Source organism: Halichoerus grypus, chromosome X (assembly GCF_964656455.1).
Source record: "Halichoerus grypus chromosome X, mHalGry1.hap1.1, whole genome shotgun sequence".
In the NCBI taxonomy this organism is placed as follows: domain Eukaryota; kingdom Metazoa; phylum Chordata; class Mammalia; order Carnivora; family Phocidae; genus Halichoerus; species Halichoerus grypus.
In genome coordinates this window covers 69568477-69588167 of record NC_135727.1, presented here as the reverse complement: position 1 = coordinate 69588167, position 19691 = coordinate 69568477, and the positions used below count along the sequence as shown (strand labels likewise).

The 19691-nt window shown below is 46.5% G+C and overlaps 1 protein-coding gene across 2 annotated transcripts in view; it reads right to left on the bottom strand.

Moving 5' to 3' along the window:
• The window catches only part of HDAC8 (histone deacetylase 8), a 213003-nt gene that overhangs the window by 21747 nt on the left and 171565 nt on the right, over positions 1-19691 (bottom strand). For both annotated transcript variants that reach the window (XM_078065214.1, XM_078065217.1), the window contains one exon: positions 5202-5307. In XM_078065214.1, coding sequence (XP_077921340.1) covers positions 5202-5307 — 106 coding nt within the window. The remainder of the gene's footprint in view (positions 1-5201; positions 5308-19691) is intronic.

The window sequence follows — 19691 nt, the reverse complement described above, 5'->3', positions numbered from 1 at the left end:
GATGGGAGCATGGCAGATGTAGGGGGCTAGAGAACGTTAAAAGGCCTGGGTCAGAGGCCAGAATTTCAAGTGTTGCTCATGGCTGTCTTCCTCCCATTTCCAAGGAGACATCCGATTTTAGGTGCTTTGGATCAGCTACATGGAAGGAGCTGGGTATGCAGTGAAGGGTGGGAAGAGTTTACCAGGGGCAACTGGAAAAAGCAGGGGGGTTTAAAAAAAATGAGATTGGAAAAATGAGGTACGACAAATAGACTTGGCAGGGAAACACTGCAAAGAGAAGAGGGGCACTAGAAAGGACAAACAGCCTGACTCCAAAGCCCCAATTCAAAAAGACCAGGGTTCAAGTGTGTGCTCTACCACCTATTAGCACAGTGTGTGGCACATAGTAGGTGCTTAGTAATTGCTTGCTGAATGAATGAACAAATGTGACCTTGGCCAAGTCACTTATCCTCTCTGAGCCTCAGTTTCCTCATCTGTAATAGATGCAATAGAGCAATAGTAGCTATTGCTCTTATTATTTCACCTGTGTTGTCTCTCCCTTATACCCACAACAGTTGGCTGGTCCATCTCCCCAACCCTGCACTGTATGAGATGCCAACTCAGCCTCCTTCATTAAGGGTCAGAAAAGGCAGATGTGCACAAGGCCTTCTCTTCCCTCTTGTGTCTTCCCCCTCCACCTCCTTCTTACCTCCTGGCCCTATTTGTCTCCTTTTCTATTCCAGGCAAACTTGGGGTACAGTCTGGGAACGCACAGCAAGTGAGTTGTAACCTCCAATTACAATGTCAACACGTACTCGTGCATGCACAACTCACCCTCCCTCTGCACTCAGCCACGGAAGGTTGGGTCTGGGTTGCAACAAGAAGCTTTTGGCCCCCTAGGGACCTTTATTCCATTCAAATGTCATCAGTACTAGGGACTAGAAAAACTCTACCCCTGTTTCCTCACACAGAGCCAGGCAGGCTTGGGGAGCTAGCCACCCCTGGGGATTGATCACATCAGCACCGTTCCAACTCTGGAAGGCTCGGTGTGAGCCAACTCTTCTGGAGTACGTCAACCAGAGGAAAGGCAAACAAGTCTGAGCACATGAAGATGGTGTGAGGATGATTTTTCAGTAGTGAGCATGGGCATGAGCTAGGCTGAGCGATCCACACTTCCTTGTGAACACTGACACATATCTTTGAGATTCACTGGCATGAGAAGAGCAATTTGTTAGAGCAAAACATAGCTTTTCCCTGTATAAAGCTAACAGCTTGAATCGACTCTCCAAGGTTTTATTTTTGTCTTTTTTTTTTTCCTCTTGGAAAGACTAATGGACAATAAAGATGGGATAAGGTGAGGTCTAAATTTGCCTTTCCCTCCAGTCAACCTGTGGCACATGGAATGTATCTCTATAAGATGAACCTCCCCAGGTTTGAGCTTCAGTAGGTTAAAAATCCCATCTTTTGTGCTTCTAAGGGATGTGGTGAGAAAGAGAAAAAAACACAAGCTCAAAGGCTGAACAAATTCAACTGATACATGCTGGCTAAACTCCCTCCCATAGAGTGGAGCTTAATCCATCCACTCCATCATTGCCATTCCATCTTCCCAAATCAATCCATGCCTCCCCTCTCCCTTGTTTTTGATATGGGGGAAGGAGGGCAGCGAGAAATGGCCAGCCTCGCTGAGGTTTTTATATGCAAGAACAAATGACAAGTCATGTAGGCAGGTTCAGGGAAATCTTTCAGAATGTAGAAAATTCAGCAGCTTTTCCACACTGACCATTGTCATGGCAACGCACTATCTGATGGCAGTATGCGTCACCAGGCTGGAGGGGCACGGTCTCAGTATAGCAGGTTAGCCTGGCCATTTTTAGCAACATTTGGACTTCTTTCTAGCCTCATTTCTTCTTGGTTTAGCTGAATTTCTTTTTGGTTCTGGACTTGTGTGCTCTGCTCATTTGCATGGCTAGAACACAAGACTTTGTCAATATGAAAGAGATGGCTAAATGGAAAATCTGAACATTCCTAGTATTCTATAGCCAGTCTACTTGCTGTCCGCCCTCCCTGGCTCCTCCCCACCCACTCTCAGCCATTTAATTTCTTTTCTTCTCATCAATTCTTTCCTCTACACAGTATTAACTCCCCCCACCCCTGCCCCAACAACTGTGACTCATCTACCAACCCCTGCACTCTCATCTTATTCTTTTTATTGTTTTTCTATTTTCTCATTTTTAACATACAGCATCCTAGGATCTTAGGATTAGAAGGAATCTTAACAATAATTTAGTACAATCGCCCTCCCCCAATGCAGGAGCCTTTCCATGATACGACAGTCAAGTGACTATCTAGCCTCTACTTGCATATCTCCAGCAACAGAGACCTCATTCCTTTTTGGGCAGCCTGCTCGTTTGGATAGCTCAAAATGTTAGAAAATTCCTCCTTCTACCGAATACAAATTTGCCTTTTTTATAATATTTACCCATGGGTCCTAGCTCTGTGCCCTGTGACCACATAGACTCCGTCTACACCCTCTGCTCTGTGACAGACTCTTGGAGATATGAAGTAAAGACCACGTCCCCCTGGGTCTTCTTTTCTCCAAAAACCCCAGTTCCTCCAACCAGACCTCTTGGAGCCTGGTCTATAGTCCTTTCCCCATCCTGACTGACCAGTAACGTGCTCTTATTTGCCTAGAACCCTTTTAAAGTGAGGTTGATACTGCATCAGCATCTTCTGGAGGCCAACTTGTCCTGGAGACTCACAATGAGGTCCACACTGACTAAAATCCCTAGCTCTTTCAGACAAAATGCTGCTGAGCCACATTTTCCCATCTTGTGTGTGGTCCAATTGCTTCTGAGGACCCAATTCCTGGTCCATACATTTTCTCTCAGTTTAATGTCATTGTGCTACAATCAGAAAATTGCTTTAACCTGTTAGGATCTTTCAAAAATCTTGACTTACATGTAACTTACATGTCCGCTAAGATTTTCTATTATTTTTTCCCCAACCCTCAAACTAATCTTTTATCTCAGGTCTTTTTTTTTTTTTTAAGATTTTATTTATTTATTTGAGAGAGAGAGTGACAGAGAGCATGAGCAGGGTGGAGGGGCAGAGGGAGAGGGAGAAGCGGGCTCCCTGCTCAGCAGGGAGCCTGATGTGGGGCTCGATCCCAGGACCCCGGGATCATGACCTGAGCCGAAGGCAGATGCTTAACGACTGAGCCACCCAGGTGCCCCTTATCTCAGGTCTTTTAAAATTTTATTCCTCTTTTGGGTTTCTTACCTTTCCTAGTTCTCTCTCCTTTGAATTACCTCCCTTATGTCTTCTCTCGCTTGTCATTTCCATTTCCTCAATAGCAAGATGTCACCACTCTGGAGAGATGTGTCTGGGTACGTGTGCAGGAAAGCATGAGGGCATACAGATATCTGCACACATGTAGGTGTGAGCAAGAAGCTGCAGAGGCTTGTTTAGTTTCTCTGTTTCTATTTGTCTGTGCTCTACCAGGATTTAGAGCCTGGATGGGGGGAGAATGGCAAGGTTGAAGGAGGATGGGTAAGAGAGGTTGGTCCAGGATCAGTCCCAAAGGAAACAGGAAAGGTGTCCTGGGTCTGTGAGGGGCAGGAGGAAATTAGGGTGGGAGCATCAGTGTTAATCAGGGCTGCAGCACGGTGAGAAGGACTGGCAAAGGGCCAGGAACAGAAAGAGTTTAGAGGCCTTAAAGACTGTACAAGGGAGGGGGCGCCTGGGTGGCTCAGTCGTTAAGTGTCCGCCTTCTGCTTGGGTCACAATCCCGGGGTCCTGGGATCGAGCCCCGCATGGGGCTCCCTGCTCGGCGGGAAGCCTGCTTCTCCCTCTCCCACTCCCCCTGCTTGTGTTCCCTCTCTCGCTGTGTCTCTCTCTGTCAAATAAATAAATAAAATCTTAAAACAAAACAAAAAAAAGACTGTACAAGGGAGGAGGACTTGGTTAGGAAGTGAGGATTTGTGGGGTTGGTATCCACCCTGAAGCCAGAGGGAGGTGGCTTGAAACTACAGGGCCAGGAGAAGGCTGAGGGCTACGGGACACCTCAGAGAGGCAATAAGCATTGCTGTGAGCATAACCTTACAAGTCTGTGACTTGTGAGCTTAGAAAATTTTCTCTGGCCAAAGGAGCCTGGGATGTGGAGTCCCTGCCTGAGGACTTGGCTGTTGTCACACACTGGGCTCTACTAGAGTTTCGGGCCTTAACATAACCCTCAGCAAAGACCCCCCTAGGACACAACTCGTTTCCTCAGACTAACTCTGGTACAGAACAGGCCTCCCTTTCATGCCGGATTCTATTCCAACGAGGGAGTCAAAGGTAGGAGAATTGCTGCTCTCTTGGTCGTTATATGAATAAACATGGGAATTTCACGCTCCAAGATGGGCAATATGATACCCTTAGCCTCTTGACTCTACCAACAATTAGGATCCAAAAAATATGCACACACACATGCAAATTCAAGTAAACAGGAAAACGGGTGCCAAAACGATTTTACAATACTGTAGAGAAAGGGAACTGAGTTGTGGAGTGGCAGCTGGGGTTTGCAGAGGGGCTACTGGAAAGCTAAGGGCAGCATCCCCAAACAGCTAGTGGAAGTGTGATCAAGATGAGAATAACCTGATGACTGCCATTTTCCTTCTGGCCAGAAGCCAGAATAGTTGCAGGCCAGCCGGAGGGAAGGGCAGGATAGGGCAGCAGGTCCGTCTCCAGTGCTCTGGGTAAGACTGGAGAGTCCACTCTCAGGGCACCAGAATCCTGACTATCCACTGTGGGCCCGCAGTCTCTCAAGGCCGTATTGGACCAAGGAACTACATTGGAACACAACGTCTGTGAGCCCCTCCTCCCCCCTACCCTAAGTCTGAAGCGGCTTGAACTTCCCTCATCTTAAAGACCGTTTTACTGTTGCTCTTTTAAAAGAAAAAGGGTTCCAGGGCACACTTCAGAACTGGTTTTTCACTGGAGGTGCCTAAAGATAAACCTTTTGTCCCCCTGAAGGTGACATTAGCTGGCCAAATGACAATTCCAGGGAGAGTGGCCAGTGTGGAATTCCAACTACAAGCTATCAGGCCAAGAAGATGTTTCCCTTCTAAGTCAGTGAAATGCTTAGCCACCAAAAGACAAATGGTATTTGGGGAAGCCCCCACTGATGGGCCACCGCAAGCTGGGTGGAATGAGGAGGGCGGGGCTTGAGGGGTGGTGCTCACCTTTGATGTAGTTGAGGATTTGCTGGACTCGGTGGGGCTCATTGCGGTCTGGCCGGCAGCTTGGCGTGATTTCCAACACATAATCAGGACCATATGCTGTGAAAAACTGTAAGGAAAAGGGAAAGGCCAAAAAACAAACTAAACCACAGAAAACCTCCAAACCAAACCACATACACACAGAACAATCAAAAGAAAACCACCACTATTGACAAGGCAAGGGAGGCCCAGGTGGGCCGGGCAGGATGATGCAGCGGGAAGCCCTGTCCTGGTGGTACCATTCCTCTTGTTCAAAACCTCCAGCCTTAGTTCTTACTGACCCCTCTTGTCTAGCCACATTGGCTTGCTCTGGGCTCTCCCAAATCACACCATGCTTTGTCCCCCCCTCAGGATCTTGGCCACTGCTCTTTGTTCAGGCTGCAAAGGCCCTCCCCTCAATTCCTGCTGCCTGCGAAAAACCTCCCCATCCTTCCAGGCACAGCTCAAATGTCACCTCCTTCACAAAGCTGTCCCTTATTTTCCACCAACCCCCAGAGTGTTCTGTTGGTACCTCTTTTTTTTTTTTTGGCCTTTGTTCAACAAATAGTGCTTGCTGCTGGGGGGACTATGAAGATGGGCAAGACCTCCTCTGGGATCCACTAGGTCTTCATAAGCACATGCTGCACCGGATAGAGATTTTTCAACAGTGACCTGATCTCCCTGCACTGGGTTGTCAGCAACTTGAGGGCAGGCTGCACCTAGGTCTCACTCACCTCCTCGAGCCTCACAGACTGTGGCAGTTGCCTGTTAGTTTTGGTTGCCCTGAATTCCCTGACCCAGGAATGTCAAGCAAGCCTAGTTCCTCCAGTTTTTCTTTCTCTGTAGTAGAGTTTATTTGTTTTTTAAATTCAGGGAATCAAAATAAAGGTTTCTGGATTCTATTTCTAGCTCACTAGATGATTCCTTGTGACCCATTGGTAAGTCACAATATCTGATTCAGCTTCTCTATTAGGGCCCGCTTGGGGAAAAACAGTCCACGACAAAGGGAATCATTCAATTGGGATAAGTCCTTGAATGGGAAGTATGCAAAACTACTATTTCTGTTTAGTTTTTAACAGAAATAGTATTTGTGCATACTCTCTGGAGAGAGAGCATATGGTCCTTAACGTTATGTGCTTTCAATAGTGATATTGTTAGGCAGTAAGTAAAACAGGGGGATTCAAATTCCATGGGAAAAATGGTAGAGAGCGCATGAAAAAAGGGATCTGGATATGTGTCCTGAATTTGATGTCATTCAGAGAAGCCCAGGGTTATTGCCACTGCCACCGAATTATCCTTGTGAAGAGTCTGGATGTTTATCTGGCACTATGGGAGAGGTTGTGGAATGATCTCTAAGGATTCTAACAGCACCTTTGTGGAGTCTATGGGAGTAATTTGATGGGTAGATGGCTTTTGCACATCCATGACTGAAAACTCTGCACATTTAGTTAAAAGGAAAATGCCCAAGACTGTCCAATGCTTATTATAATGCCTTTTTTTTTTTTTTTTTATGGACTGACATTGAAAGGAAAGAGGGGCCTTGTTCCTTCCTGCTGGAATCATTACTCTCCGATGCCTGAAGCCCTGAGTTCTGGAGATAGAAGAAGCCTTGAGTGGAAATCATCTTCACCAAACCCATATATGGAAGAGACAAGAGGGGTTACCTGGGGGAAAACATCCAGAAACTAACCCCCCAATATGATCAAAGAAACCTGAAGGGTTTGTATTTTTAGTTAAGGAGGGCCCCTCAGTCCAAGTTCAAGGATCTCGTGGGCTTGGCTCTGGAAGAGAAGGCTTCAAACAGGTGTTGCCCTCTCTCCTTAGGCAACCTCTTTTCCTCCAGAGGGTGGACCTCAAGTAGTACACTCATTTCACAGGTATGAAAAGATGGGTTTAGAGAGAGCAACAGAAGAAAGGCAGCTGCAATGAAGTAGCCACTCTGGGAGAGGACCCAAACCCCTAGCATCAAGGTGCTATAAAAATCAGAGGCAGGGTGCCTCACTGAGATACAGGAGGAGAGAATGTTCTGCCTCCATCTATGAAGGCAGAGGATCACTGCTGATCCTCTGTCAGCAAGACATGCTGTGAGCTGTCTGTTTAGGGCCGAGTGTTTGAAACAGTATGTCTGCGTTGTGAATGCCCACAGTGTGGTGACCCATACTCTCCCGCTTTAGTTCCTTCTTTGACCAAGAGCACGGTGGTTGCAAGATGGTCAACTGCGGCCAGAACTGACTCCTATGTAACAGAGCTCAGTTTCACTGGGATTGAGCCTCTTGATCTGGCTGCATTAGCACCTGGCTTTGACTAACCCATGAATAACCCATTCTTTGCTGAGGCAGGCTGGCTGCAGGTAATAACCAAGACTGGGTTCCTAAACATCTCTCCACCTTTGCCAATGAAAGAGTATTCCCAGGTCCTGCTTATTTGCACTACTCTTAGGCAAGGGGACACAGATGATTTAAGAAATTCCCTGTTCTGTGATCCAGTTCGACATGGCAGCTGCCTGGTCCCAGCCTTAGGAGGCTCTGTTTGGGGCTGAGGGAAGTGACAGGCACCCAGAAGGTGGAGGCTGACATCGAAGGCAAAGAGGTGTTGCCCTCTTCCCTGCTCTGTCTCTCTCATGGCGTTTCTCTGTTTTTGTGTTATATTATGCTTTTATTTTGGCACTTGTTAACTCTTTTCTACTAGACTATGAACTCTGCAGAGGCAGAAACTTCTGTCACATTCTTTGTAGAATTGAACTCAAGTCATCAAAGGGTCTCCTTAAACCTTCATTTTAAAGTTATGTTGAATGAAATTCATTCACGAAAGATTTAGCTGGCTGGTCAGTGAATTCTGGGGAATAATGCAAAGAGCCAACTCAGAGCATTAACAGCTTGTCGGGCCTCTTGAGGCAGCATGATGAGGCGGAAAGAGCACTGTCTTTAGAGTCAGACAGAGCTGGATGTTCTATCGGGATTTCGTCATGTGCCTCAGGCGAGCTGCTCAATCTCTCTTTTGTCATTGCTACCAGAGGGGTGATAATAAATGCTGACCTGGCAGGGTTGCTAGAAACCACTGAGATAGTACAAACAAAAGGGCCTAGCAAGGGCCCAGAACATAGTAGGACTTCGGCAAATGTGAATTCCCTTCTCCCGAGGCAAGAGGCCCTTGTCTAACTGGTGCCGCACCCATACCCCGGGGGATGTTGGGTCAAGTACTTGGGGTAGCTATGCAGAAAGAAGAACCTGTTCCTCCTGCTAGACAAAGCCCAGCAGCCCCAGTGTCCTCTTTACTTGCCCAAACCGTTAGCTCCGCCTAGGGCCTGTGGAGAAACTGAACTTCTCTCACAGTTTCCTGCCCTATGCTCCTAACACTTGTTAACTGGAGAGGTGGAAAGGAAATCTGATCACATAAGGCAAAGGAGATATTGGGGTGGAGGGATTTGGCCAGCACTAGAAATAGCTTGAGGCCCCACCCTGAAACTGCCCTGCAGCCCTGAAGAGGAAAGGAAATGGGCAAGCAGCAATCCCATTCCCAGACAGGTGGAGCGGGGATGAAAGAGGCCAGCTGGCCTTCCAGTCAAAACGCTGGCTTTGATCTCAGCAAAGGAAGGAGGGAGGTGCTAACCCTTCTCCACCCCTTCCCCTTTTCCCTCAGCACTCCTTTTGCTTTCTGAGTTTCAGTTTATACATTTTTGAGGGGAACATAGTAGTGGGAAGGAAGCAAATGGAAAGTATGAAGTGGGGGCTGAGGCATGGGAACTGAAGGTAATGGCGACTTTAGGGTAGTTGGTCCTTTCTCGACCCAAGAGTCAATGAATAAAGAAATGAAATAGCTCAGTTCTCATTCAGGTCAGCCCAGCTCAAGGCCCTTTTCTTGGTCACTCCTCCCCAGCTCTTGCTCACGCAATGCCAACAGTGTACACACACTTAGGTATTCGGTCAAGAAGATATTCACAAGAAGTCTTAGATGTGCTTTTATTCCTTCATAGTCCAATTTGGTCACAGGAAACCAAGCCACACACCTGGAGCTGCCAATCCTTTTATCCTTCCTTCAATATTTATTAAGCGCCTACTGTGTGCCTGACAAAGTTCATTGGGTTACAAAGACAGTAAGACGTGTTTAGAAGGAAGAATTATTACAGAATAGTGTGATGAGAGGTATCACCATAATACTGAAGATGCAAGTAATAAAAACATTTATTAAAGGCTTATATGTGTCAGGCACCTAAAGTGTCTTTTTATGGATTGGCTAACTTAGTTCTCACAACCAAGTTGTGAGGTACTATAATTATTTCCATTTTAAGATGAAGATTTGAAGCGCAGGACAGTCAGATAACTTGACAGAGGTCACACACACAGCATGTGTAGGGCTGAGATTTGAACCCAGGTCATTCTGGAGATCAGCACTATCTATAGGAGCCTCTAAATTACCTCAGAATAAGTGATTGTGTGTGCGCACGCGTGTGTGGGGGGGTCGGCTCTGCAAATAGGGTATGGTGGTGGGGAGGGAGGCATTCCCAAGAGAGCCTGGACAGAGGCAGGGAGTGCGGAATTGAACAGCACATTTTAGGCACTGAAATTAATGTGACATGGCTCGAGGGTAGGGCATAAGGAGAATTAGGCCATGAGGCCGGAAGGCAGGCATGAGTTTCGCAGTGGGTGCTGCCCGCTCCCCACACTCAGGCATTTGGCCTTATTCCAGACTAGAAGGTTCATGAGGGCAGAACATTGTTTTGCTCCCTGCTATATGGCCAGTTCCCAAATCAGTGCTTGCATCTAGTGGTTGGTAAGTAACTCTTTGTGGGATGAGGAAATGAAGACTTGGGGGAGCTTATAAATGAAGGAATGGATAGGTCAGCTGTGCCCTTTTTTTTTTAATTTTTATTTTTTTAAAGATTTTATTTATTTATTTGACAGAGAGACAGACACAGCAAGAGAGGGAACACAAGCAGGGGGAGTGGGAGAGGGAGAAGGAGGCTCACAGCGGAGCAGGGAGCCCGATGCGGGGTTCGATCCCAGGACCCTGGGATCATGACCAGAGCCGAAGGCAGACGCTTAACTGACTGAACCACCCAGGCGCCCAGCTGTGTCCTTTAGAAGACTCACTGGCTAGTGTGGAGACTGGAACAGCATTTGAGGGGAGGAATGCAAATAGGGAGACCAGTGAGAAGTCTGGTGCTAGAGCCATGCTGAGTGGTATCTGGGTCGGAACCCCAAGAGTTGTGGGAGGAATGGAGATGTTGAAAAACTGAAAAGATATTATTAATAAGACTAAACAATGAACTGGATATGGAAAATAAGGAAGAAGAGTCAAGGATTTCTGACTGTGTAGGAGACGCATTAATGAGATGAGGGGTACAGGCAGAGAACAGGGGCTCATGGTAAGGTGTACGTGTGGGGGGGTAGTTCAGCAGGAAGCATTTTGAGGGTCAGGATCCTGATGATATAGTGCTCTGGTATTTAGGAGAGACGTTGGGCCTACAATATAGGATATGTGTTAGAGATTTGGGAGTCGTCAGTGACATAAAAGAATCGGACGAGAATTGGCTGGCAGGGAGGCTTACTACAGAGTGAGTGGAAACAGTTCTGGTGACAGTTTGAGATATCACCTAGGGATTAAGTAAAAAGAGGGCAGTCCTCTGATTTGTCCATGGGAAGGAGAGCTTTGCTGTAGCCAAGCCAGTGGAGGGTGTGGACAAGGACTGGAGAGTCAGAATGGGAGGAAGTGGAGATGAGAATGATGGTACGAATACACTTTTTTAAAAAAACTTTATTATTTATTTGACAGAGAGAGAGAGAGAGAGACAGCGAGAGAGGGAACACAAGCAGGGGGAGTGGAAGAGAGAGAAGCAGGCTTCCCGCGGAGCAGGGAGCCTGACGCGGGGCTCGATCCCAGGACCTTGGGATCATGACCTGAGCGAAGGCAGATGCCTAACGACTGACCACCCAGGCGCCCATGAATACACTTTTTATTTTAGGAGTTTGACATAGGGTGGGTGATTTAAGATGGGAGGGTCTTAAGTATATTTACAAGCTGAGGAGAAAGGCCCCTAGGATGGGAGTCAGAGGCAGCCTGATAGGGATTTAGAGTTAGTCACGTTTGTCTTTCTGGCCCCAGAGCTCCACAAGGGAAGAATACTGTTTTATTCATATTTATCTTACCTACAGCTCCTAGCATAGGGCCTGGAAAATAATGGATGCTCCATTCATGTTTCTTGAATGAAGGAAATAAAATGTGTTTGGGATTCTGAGAAGATTCGCATCCAGTAGAGAGAATTAGGGTCTTGAAAGACAGGGTGATTGCAAACAGGCAGGAATAGGGTATGATGGGAGGTAGTCAGTGGAGGCAAGAGAATGCTGGACAAATCTGGGGACCAGCAAGTACTATAAAGTTAGCTAAAGTCGGTAAAGGAGAGCATGGGAGGCCTGAATCCCAGGTTGAGGAGAAAGGACTTGCCGTGACAGGCACTGGGGCAGCCTCAGGATTAGATCTGTGCCTTAGGAAACATGGGAGCATGCATAGAAAGGCTGGGTGACCAGTGTGGAGGCTTTTGCAATAGTTCAAGGCGGGAGATAACAAGGGCTTGAACAAGGGTGATTGCTGTGGAGATGGAGAGAATGGGAAAGAGACATTGTAAAGGTAGACTCACCAGGACTTTGGTAATTGACTGGCTGGGGAGGGAAGGAGAGAAGGGAGAAGTCAAAGTTGACTCCTAGGTTTTGAGTCTGGCAAAGAGGCAGAATTCCTGTGCCCCTGACAGAGCTGGGGTAAATTAGCAGGAAGAGCTAGTATGGCTAAGGGAAGGTGATGGGATGGGCTTTAGTGGGGTTTGAGATTGCAGGAGGGAATCTGGGTCACTGTGTCTAGCAGGCAGCTGAAGATGTGATGATGGTGTATGGAAGTGAGGTCATGGCTGAGCACTAAGGTGGTGAGGGGATTCAAAGATCCACGGAATAGGCAGAAAAAGAGCAGCCAGAGAGGAAGAAGAGTAGATTTCAGTAGAGTGAAATTTCACAGTCTTAGGGATGAGATTCAGCATGAGGAAGATGTTTAAAGGAATACATTTGCCATGCTAGCAATGCGCTCCCGCGGCTAACCAAGTATTCCTTTCTCCTAGTCAGTCGGGGGTGTAGTGATACTGCTTCTAGCCAGCCTTCTTTTTATAATACTCCGAGTAGCTCTCCACTTTTTTATTGTTAACTGAAGGTCTACCTTTTCCTAAAAATTCGACTTGATTCCACCAGGGTAAGCCAAAGGTTGGTGCCAATCTCTCTTACAGATCCCGGAGGCTTTACTCTGCTTTCAGTTGAGGCGGGGGGTGGGGGGGGGTGGGGGGTTGGCTGGTGACTGTGATGTGGGCCTTAACCAGGAAGAGCATTTCTTGTCCCAAATTACTCTGTGAACAGAACTCATCACAACCAGAATAACATAGCACCAGCACTTTGAACCAGAATATGGTCTCACATCATGCCGCTCAGTCTTTCCTATGTCACCAATTACTCCATCAAAGAACCTTGGCCCAACCGTGATGGAAACAAAAAAGCTCTCCTTTCCCCAGAAAAAAAAAAAATTTCTGTTTACAGGAAATTCAGTTATTATATATATCATTTACGGTACACTGTAAGAACATAAAATTGCGGTGGTATTATTAGGAGTAAATTTTATTGCCATGGCTTTATAACACAAACAAACAAAAATAATAACCCCATCAGTTGTTGGACTGAAGTGGCAGGAAGTAGCACATCAAAGGCAATTGCTTGTAGGCAAGGGAATGGAGAAGTAGGAGTGTCCAGAGTATGACCGAGAGAAGTCGGGAAGATACGGGTATTGGAGATAAGATGCTACCACGGTGGACATGAGGATGGAAACCAAGCATCACATATAGACTACATCTGTATCTCCTCCCTTGGACACAGAGTCAGTACTTAAGAACTGTTTTATGGTGAGGCGCCTATAACCAGTGCCAAGAAATGTTTGAGTGAATGGGTGAATGAATGAATAGGTCATGGAAATAGTTTTATTATTCAGGTGTTTTGACGGTATTTTAACTACTGGTATAGAAAAAAGTTTATCAAGCAAAATAACCAGGTAAACCTGGGGAATGTTAGCTTATTTGAACACCAATTATATTTAAACAAAGCATATGTTCAGTATTAACTAGTCTTATTTCAGTAGCTAAAGTACTTAGAGGCTTCGTGAACACATATATATGGCCCTTTAGTGTATTATGTATTCACTAAGGTCAGTCCACAGTAATCTGTGTGTGTGTGTGTGTGTGTGTGTGTGTGTGTGTGTTATGTGTGTATGTGTGAGTTTGTGCCTGTGCGTATTCTATTAGGTGCTGAGTAACAGATATGAACTTTAATCCATGGCTTCGGACTTTCAGCCCAGTGGGCTTTCCATTACACCATGAAGCAATCAGCATAGTTAAAAAGTGAGATTTCTGGAGCATTACGGGACGAGCCCTAAATTTTTGCTCCACTGTTTACTAGCTGTATGACCTTCGGCAAGTTACTTGGCTGTTGTGTCTTGGTTTTCTTGTTTGTAAAATGGGGACAATAACAGAATGTACCTTATAGAGTTGTTGTGACAATAAATGAGTTAATTCATGTAAAGCACTTAGAACAGTGCCTGGAGCATAGTAAATACTCAGTAAACGTTATTTAATGCTAGATGATATTATTATTATTATTATTGTGATTTATCAACTGTGCAAAGAAACAGGAGTTCTGCATGTAATGGACAGTAGTAAAACTGGATTTCTGTACAAGTGCCCCTTGAGACTGAATGAAGGTGAGTTCCAAAGAGCTGATTCTGTATCTACAAACCCTGAAACCAGAAAGAGGGCAGAGAGATCAAGAAGTGAAGGATACCCCTAAATGAAAGGGGTTAAAAAAATAAAATGGAAGAGAGGAGGAGGGAATGAGCAATTGGAAGTGGTGGGAAAGAGAGGCAGGGGGACAGAGGTGACAGAGAGGAGAAGAGATAGATATGGAGTACATTTGGTGAGGGAAGGAAGGACGTACAGAGGAGGTGGCAGAAAAGACAAGGACAGGGTAGGGTGGCTGCCATTTGACTAGGGGTCTCCCTGCAGGCCAAGGTTTTCCTTCAGGTGTGGTTTCAGGGGTTTGGGAGAAGGGTCCTGACCAAGACTAATACCTTCCCCACATCACTGCTGATCCTCAAATTTCTACGATTAGAGAAAATCCCTTCTTCAGAAATATGTGCAGGGCCAACTTTGGTTATACTACATGTCTCTGTTAATCAAATGAATATTCTGGAAACAAGCCTACACATGAGGCTTTTTTTTTTTTCATTGACTTTTCCTTAAGCGAAGGGTGGGAATGGAAGATGGGAGAGTACAGGGATATTGCTTTACCAGGCTTGCCGCTGGACAAGTACTAAGATGACCTTGAAAATGGATTCTATTGGAGGATTAGTAAGTGCTGCCTTGGCTTGATCTTTATACTACTCCAAGCAAGTGCCCTCTCTCTATTCCTTCACTGCTGAACTTCTTAAAATTTCTCTTTTTTTCACCACTTTGACCGCTTCATTTCTCAGACACTTTAACCTATTGCTGTCTGTCTTCTTCCTCACACCTCCACTGAACTGTTTTCTAGAAGAAGGATGACAAAGAGATTTCAGCTTGCTGGCAACTCTGAATGATTGGTAGTAGCTGCTTGCGGTACTGTGTTGGGAAGGATTCTGAGGCTGTATCTAGGTTCATCAAGAAAATGCCATGGTCAGTTTGTCACCTAATTCATGGGGGTACATGGTGTCAGCGTGGGGGGCTGGGGAGATGTGTTCATATGTGCTCTGTATTTGCTATACCTGCTTTAGGAGACCAAGAGTGACCTCTTAATTGCCAATCCACTGTCTTCTTTGCAGTTAGCACTCATCCTATTCGATCTCTCTCCAGCACATGTCATCAACTACCCCCTCATTTGTGGCATTATCTTCTCTCTCATCACCACCTCTCTCCCTGTTCCTTCTCAGTCCCCTTCCCTGAGTCTTCTTCCCTCACCTGTCTCTTAAAGGTAGGTGCTCTGGGTTGTGCTCCCAGCTTTTTTTCCCCCTCTCTGCAAGAGTTTACACTCTTTACTGTTGTTTTAATCACTTCTATGCAGGGACCCTATACCTCTGGTGTTTATCCCCAGCCTCTGGCTTGCATTTATAACCGTCTGCTGGACATTTCTACCTGGAAAACTTGAATTCTTGGTACGTGATGCTTAATGTGTTCCAAGTGGAGCAAATTCAGAATGAGTCTTTCCAAAGAGAACATTCATCTTCTCTTTTTGTTCACTCAGCACCATAGGTGAGTCCCATCGTACAATAGGCTTCTCAGCAAAGGTTTGAACTTATGACCCTGAATGGGTCAGTGTGCTTGTGCTTTGTTTAGAGGCACTGGATTTTGTGCTTTCAAAATACCTGGAATGATATGGGACTCAGGGATAGAGATTAGGGGATCTCTATCTTTATGAGATATTCTCATTGTTTGATGAGTAACGATTTTTTTTCTCTCTGTTAGATGAGAAAAAAAAAACCACCCATATCTAACCACGTGCAAGAAGACAGAGTCTGGCATTCTTTCTCAGGGGACAGCCGGATAGCTACCCATATGTTTTGGGTATTGTTTGGAAACACTTGCTGGTTATCTGCTGGGGTAGGATGCAGGGTGGGAGGTACTGGGGAGACAACGATGAAGCAGACAATCCTTGGCCTTGAGGAGCTTACAGTCTAGTAGAGAAGGCAGACAGCTACAGGAATAACTACAATAAGATGAAGGTTAGAGGTGAATCATTTCTCTAGAGCTATGGGAACTCGAGTGGAATTCTTAACTCTGAGTGTGGGGGATGGGTAATGGATAAAACTGCACGGAGGAGATGGGAAACAGCTGGACTGGCCTTGAAAGGTGAGTAAGATTTAAATAGGAAGGGAGAGAAGGTAAGAAAGGCAGAAGAAGCAGAATGAAGATAATGAAGATATATTTTAGACAAATTGTCACAAATTAATTTGCGAGGAAGAACAGAGTACTGGGTTATGACCAGCACCAGCACAGCTCTGCAAAGCAACTTTCTTGTCTTCTCTGTATGGCACGTCCTTTCTTTGTGATGAACAATGATGGGCTTGGCAGAATCACGGGAGAAGTCATGGATGGACTTGATACATCAGAGAAGGATTTATCTCTGATGTATCCAGCCCAGTGGTTACTTGGGGCGCAAATCTGGGTTGTATTTGCTTAGAACTGATTGATTCATGTGTTCCCTCATTCACTTGATACCACCATCCTCTGAGCACTGCTGTGTGCCCGGTTCTGGGCACAAAGAGAGGAATGAGGCTCAGTCTCTGCCCTCAAGGAGTAGATGGGGAAACAGCTGGGCAAACACTAATTCTAATGCTTTGTGGTAAGTGCCGTAATAGACGTGCAGGCAAGGAGGTGTGCAGGCAAGGAGCTTCCTTCTGGAGTCCAGACGGAAGACAAAGCAAAGCAATGCTCTCTGAGTCAGCCTCTAACTGATTTCTCCGTCTCCCCGCCCTCCTGGAGTTTCCTGTCAGAAATTCAGATCTGATCATGTCATTCCCCTTGCCTAAAAACCGTGGTTGGCTCCCCACTGACGGTAGGACCAAGTCCAAACTCTAAACCGGGACATCCAAAGGCCTTTATGGTCTGGCCCAACTGACTTCTCCAGGCTTATCTCATACCATGGTCCAGGTTATGGCCCCTACACCTTAGCCACACTGAACTGTAGTGTCTCTCCCCACTCCTCTTTATCTGGTTGACTCTTCTGCCTCCCTTGAGCCCTTGCTAAATGTTGCTTCTCTCTTGTACCAGCCCCAACTCCCCCAGATGGAGCAAGGGCCTCCTCTGCATTCCCATAGTTCGCTGTCAACCTCTCTATTCTAGCACTTATCGCGTTAGAGTGTAATTGTTTGTTTATGTGCCGGTCTCCCCATCTAGGCAGTGTTCTCCTGAAGGCTGGGAACTGGGCCTTATTCTTTTCTTGATCCTTGAACTGTGGTGTGGGCCTGGTGCCTAGTGGGTGCTCCATACATCTTTGCTGAGTGAATGAATGACTCCGACATGTGGCCACTTGGGCCTGGTCGTTGTCAGCAGCCGGCAAGACTTAACTTGAGAGGTGCATACAAAATGAAGGGCAGCCAGAGTAGCTGAAAAACAGGCAGCTCTGGTGACATCATGAAAAATACAACACTGGAGAAGGCTGAGACAATGCTCCCACTCAGCCTTTTAACAAATGACTCTCCCTTCTGAGCAGCCCCTTTCTGTCTCCCTCCCATTCACTTTCGAAAGCCCAGTCATTGAAATGATTCTAATTATTCCTGGTCAGGGGCATATCCAGGAAACACTTAGTTTACAAGCAATTAAAATACACTAAAATAGATTTATGCAGGCTGAACCTGATCCTGCTGCTAAGAAGGGAGTACATGACTTATATCTTGGAGGGGTATTTGCTTCCCGAGGTTGCTCTTTATCACTATCTGCTGTGCTAGTTTGGTGCTACCATGGCAAACATCCGGAGGTCGTTCTGAAGGCGAGTGTGCTGTGAACGGTGCAAGGAGCCTATAGACTGTGTTCTTAACCTCAGCCAGCTGTCCCGTGAATGAGTGAACTGCCGCTACTCACATCCACCCCAATGTGGGTGCAAGGCTGGCTCGGCAGCGGGCAGCTCTGGGCAGTAGCAAAGCTCCCAGTGCTGTGCCTGGAAGCTTGGTTTCTGATAACACTGGAACCACTTGGAATCACTTCACCCTGCAAGGCTCAGTCTCCACGTTGGCAAAATGGGAACACAAATCTTTGCCCTGCCAACTTTAAAGGGTTGTTTATGAGGATCGACGGAAGACATTTGGTGAAAAGTTCTAAAGGCTGGACAAAGGGAGGGGGGTTTCACTTTCATTACAAAAACTGTAACTTGTGACTGTTGGGTCCCTTCAGTCCTCTAGAGGTGGTTAATGCTCTTCAGCAGGTTAGTAAAGGTATACTGTGGCTCGTCCCCTAATAGTTTATTTAAGAGTTCACACAAGGACGATTCATTACCTCACCATACTCAGACCAACGGTTCTTTTTTTTTAAGTTTATTTTTTTTAGAAATCTCTACACCCAATGTGGGGCTCGAACCCATGACCCCAAGATCAAGAGTTGCATGCTCTTCCCACTGAGACAGCCAGGTGCCCCAAACCAACAGTGTTTTTAATGTCCCTCTAATGAAGACGGCAGTCAGCAGCTACACAAACAGGCCATTTGGTTGAGAACAGACACGGGGCAGCAAAGGCCTAGCACATGGAGTCCAGGTGTCCTCAGAGATTTTGTGCTATCCCTCCCCACAGCAGGCCCCGCTTCCTTGGGTTTGACTCTAGGGAAAAAAAGTCCTCCTCCTTTTGCTCTCCAAGAAACCTAGAGCATATAGTTGAACCACTCAGGGGGCCAATGTGATCAGTGCAAAATTTCGAATGAACAAATTGAAACAGCACATTTCAGCATCAGCTTTTAAGCTAACTGCAAAGGAACTACAAAAAAGCCAAAGGGCTGCCACAAAAGCAGGGCGGGGAAGCAAAGGTCAGGGCAAATCAGTAAACTAGAGTGACGGTCCACCTGGAAGTCTGCCTTTAAATTATTAAGGCCTCGAGATACACTAATGGAAAGTAGTTTACCTTACAGCTGCCAAAGGGTCCTGGGTTCCTTCATGCTCCGTTGCATCTCCCTGTCTTTCTGTTCTTTTTGTAGACAATGCTCGGCCCTCCCTTCTCGGCCTAGACCCTTCTACTCAGGTTTCGAGACCCAGCTCGAAATGTAACATCTTTGAAGTCTTTGCTGACTTCCCAAAGGTGAAGTTCCTTGTTCCCTCCTCTGTGCCTCCACAAGGCCTTTTATAGCCCTCTGGCCCACTCTGGCATATTTGTTTACATGCCCTTCTTCCACATTTAGGCTGTAAGCACAGCTCTCCGGAGCAAGAAGCCCATGGTAGCTTTACTTAGCACAGAGCAGGGCACAAAGATGGTCCTCATTCAAGGCTGGCTGAACAAATGAGCATTTGAGCCTGCATGCACTGAATTCATTTCTTGGATCTGCACAGGACCCCAAGGGAATGTTCGTTAGGCAAAGATTTGATATGGTATACATGCTTCCTCCACACTGGTTTACCTGATTAGTGACTGCCTTGGTGCTGGCAAGCAGCAAGAAACCTGCTGGCAGAGGCAGCCTGACAATGTACCAGGGCCTGGGAGGCCTCCTGGTCCAGGCTATCAGCTTGGTTCCCACAGCTGGCAAATGTTGAGCTCCACCCCCCCCCCCACCCCAGCTCTCACGTGCTTGCTTCTCAGGAAGTTGCCCAGCGGCTTCACATAGTACATTTGAAAATTGAAAACGCACCCATGAGGGTAGAGGAATGCCCATCGGACAGAGTCTGACCTGGCCTTGGCTCCCACAGAAGCTCCAGCTCAATAGTCACAGCCTCTGGTTCTCCTGGGTCTGCT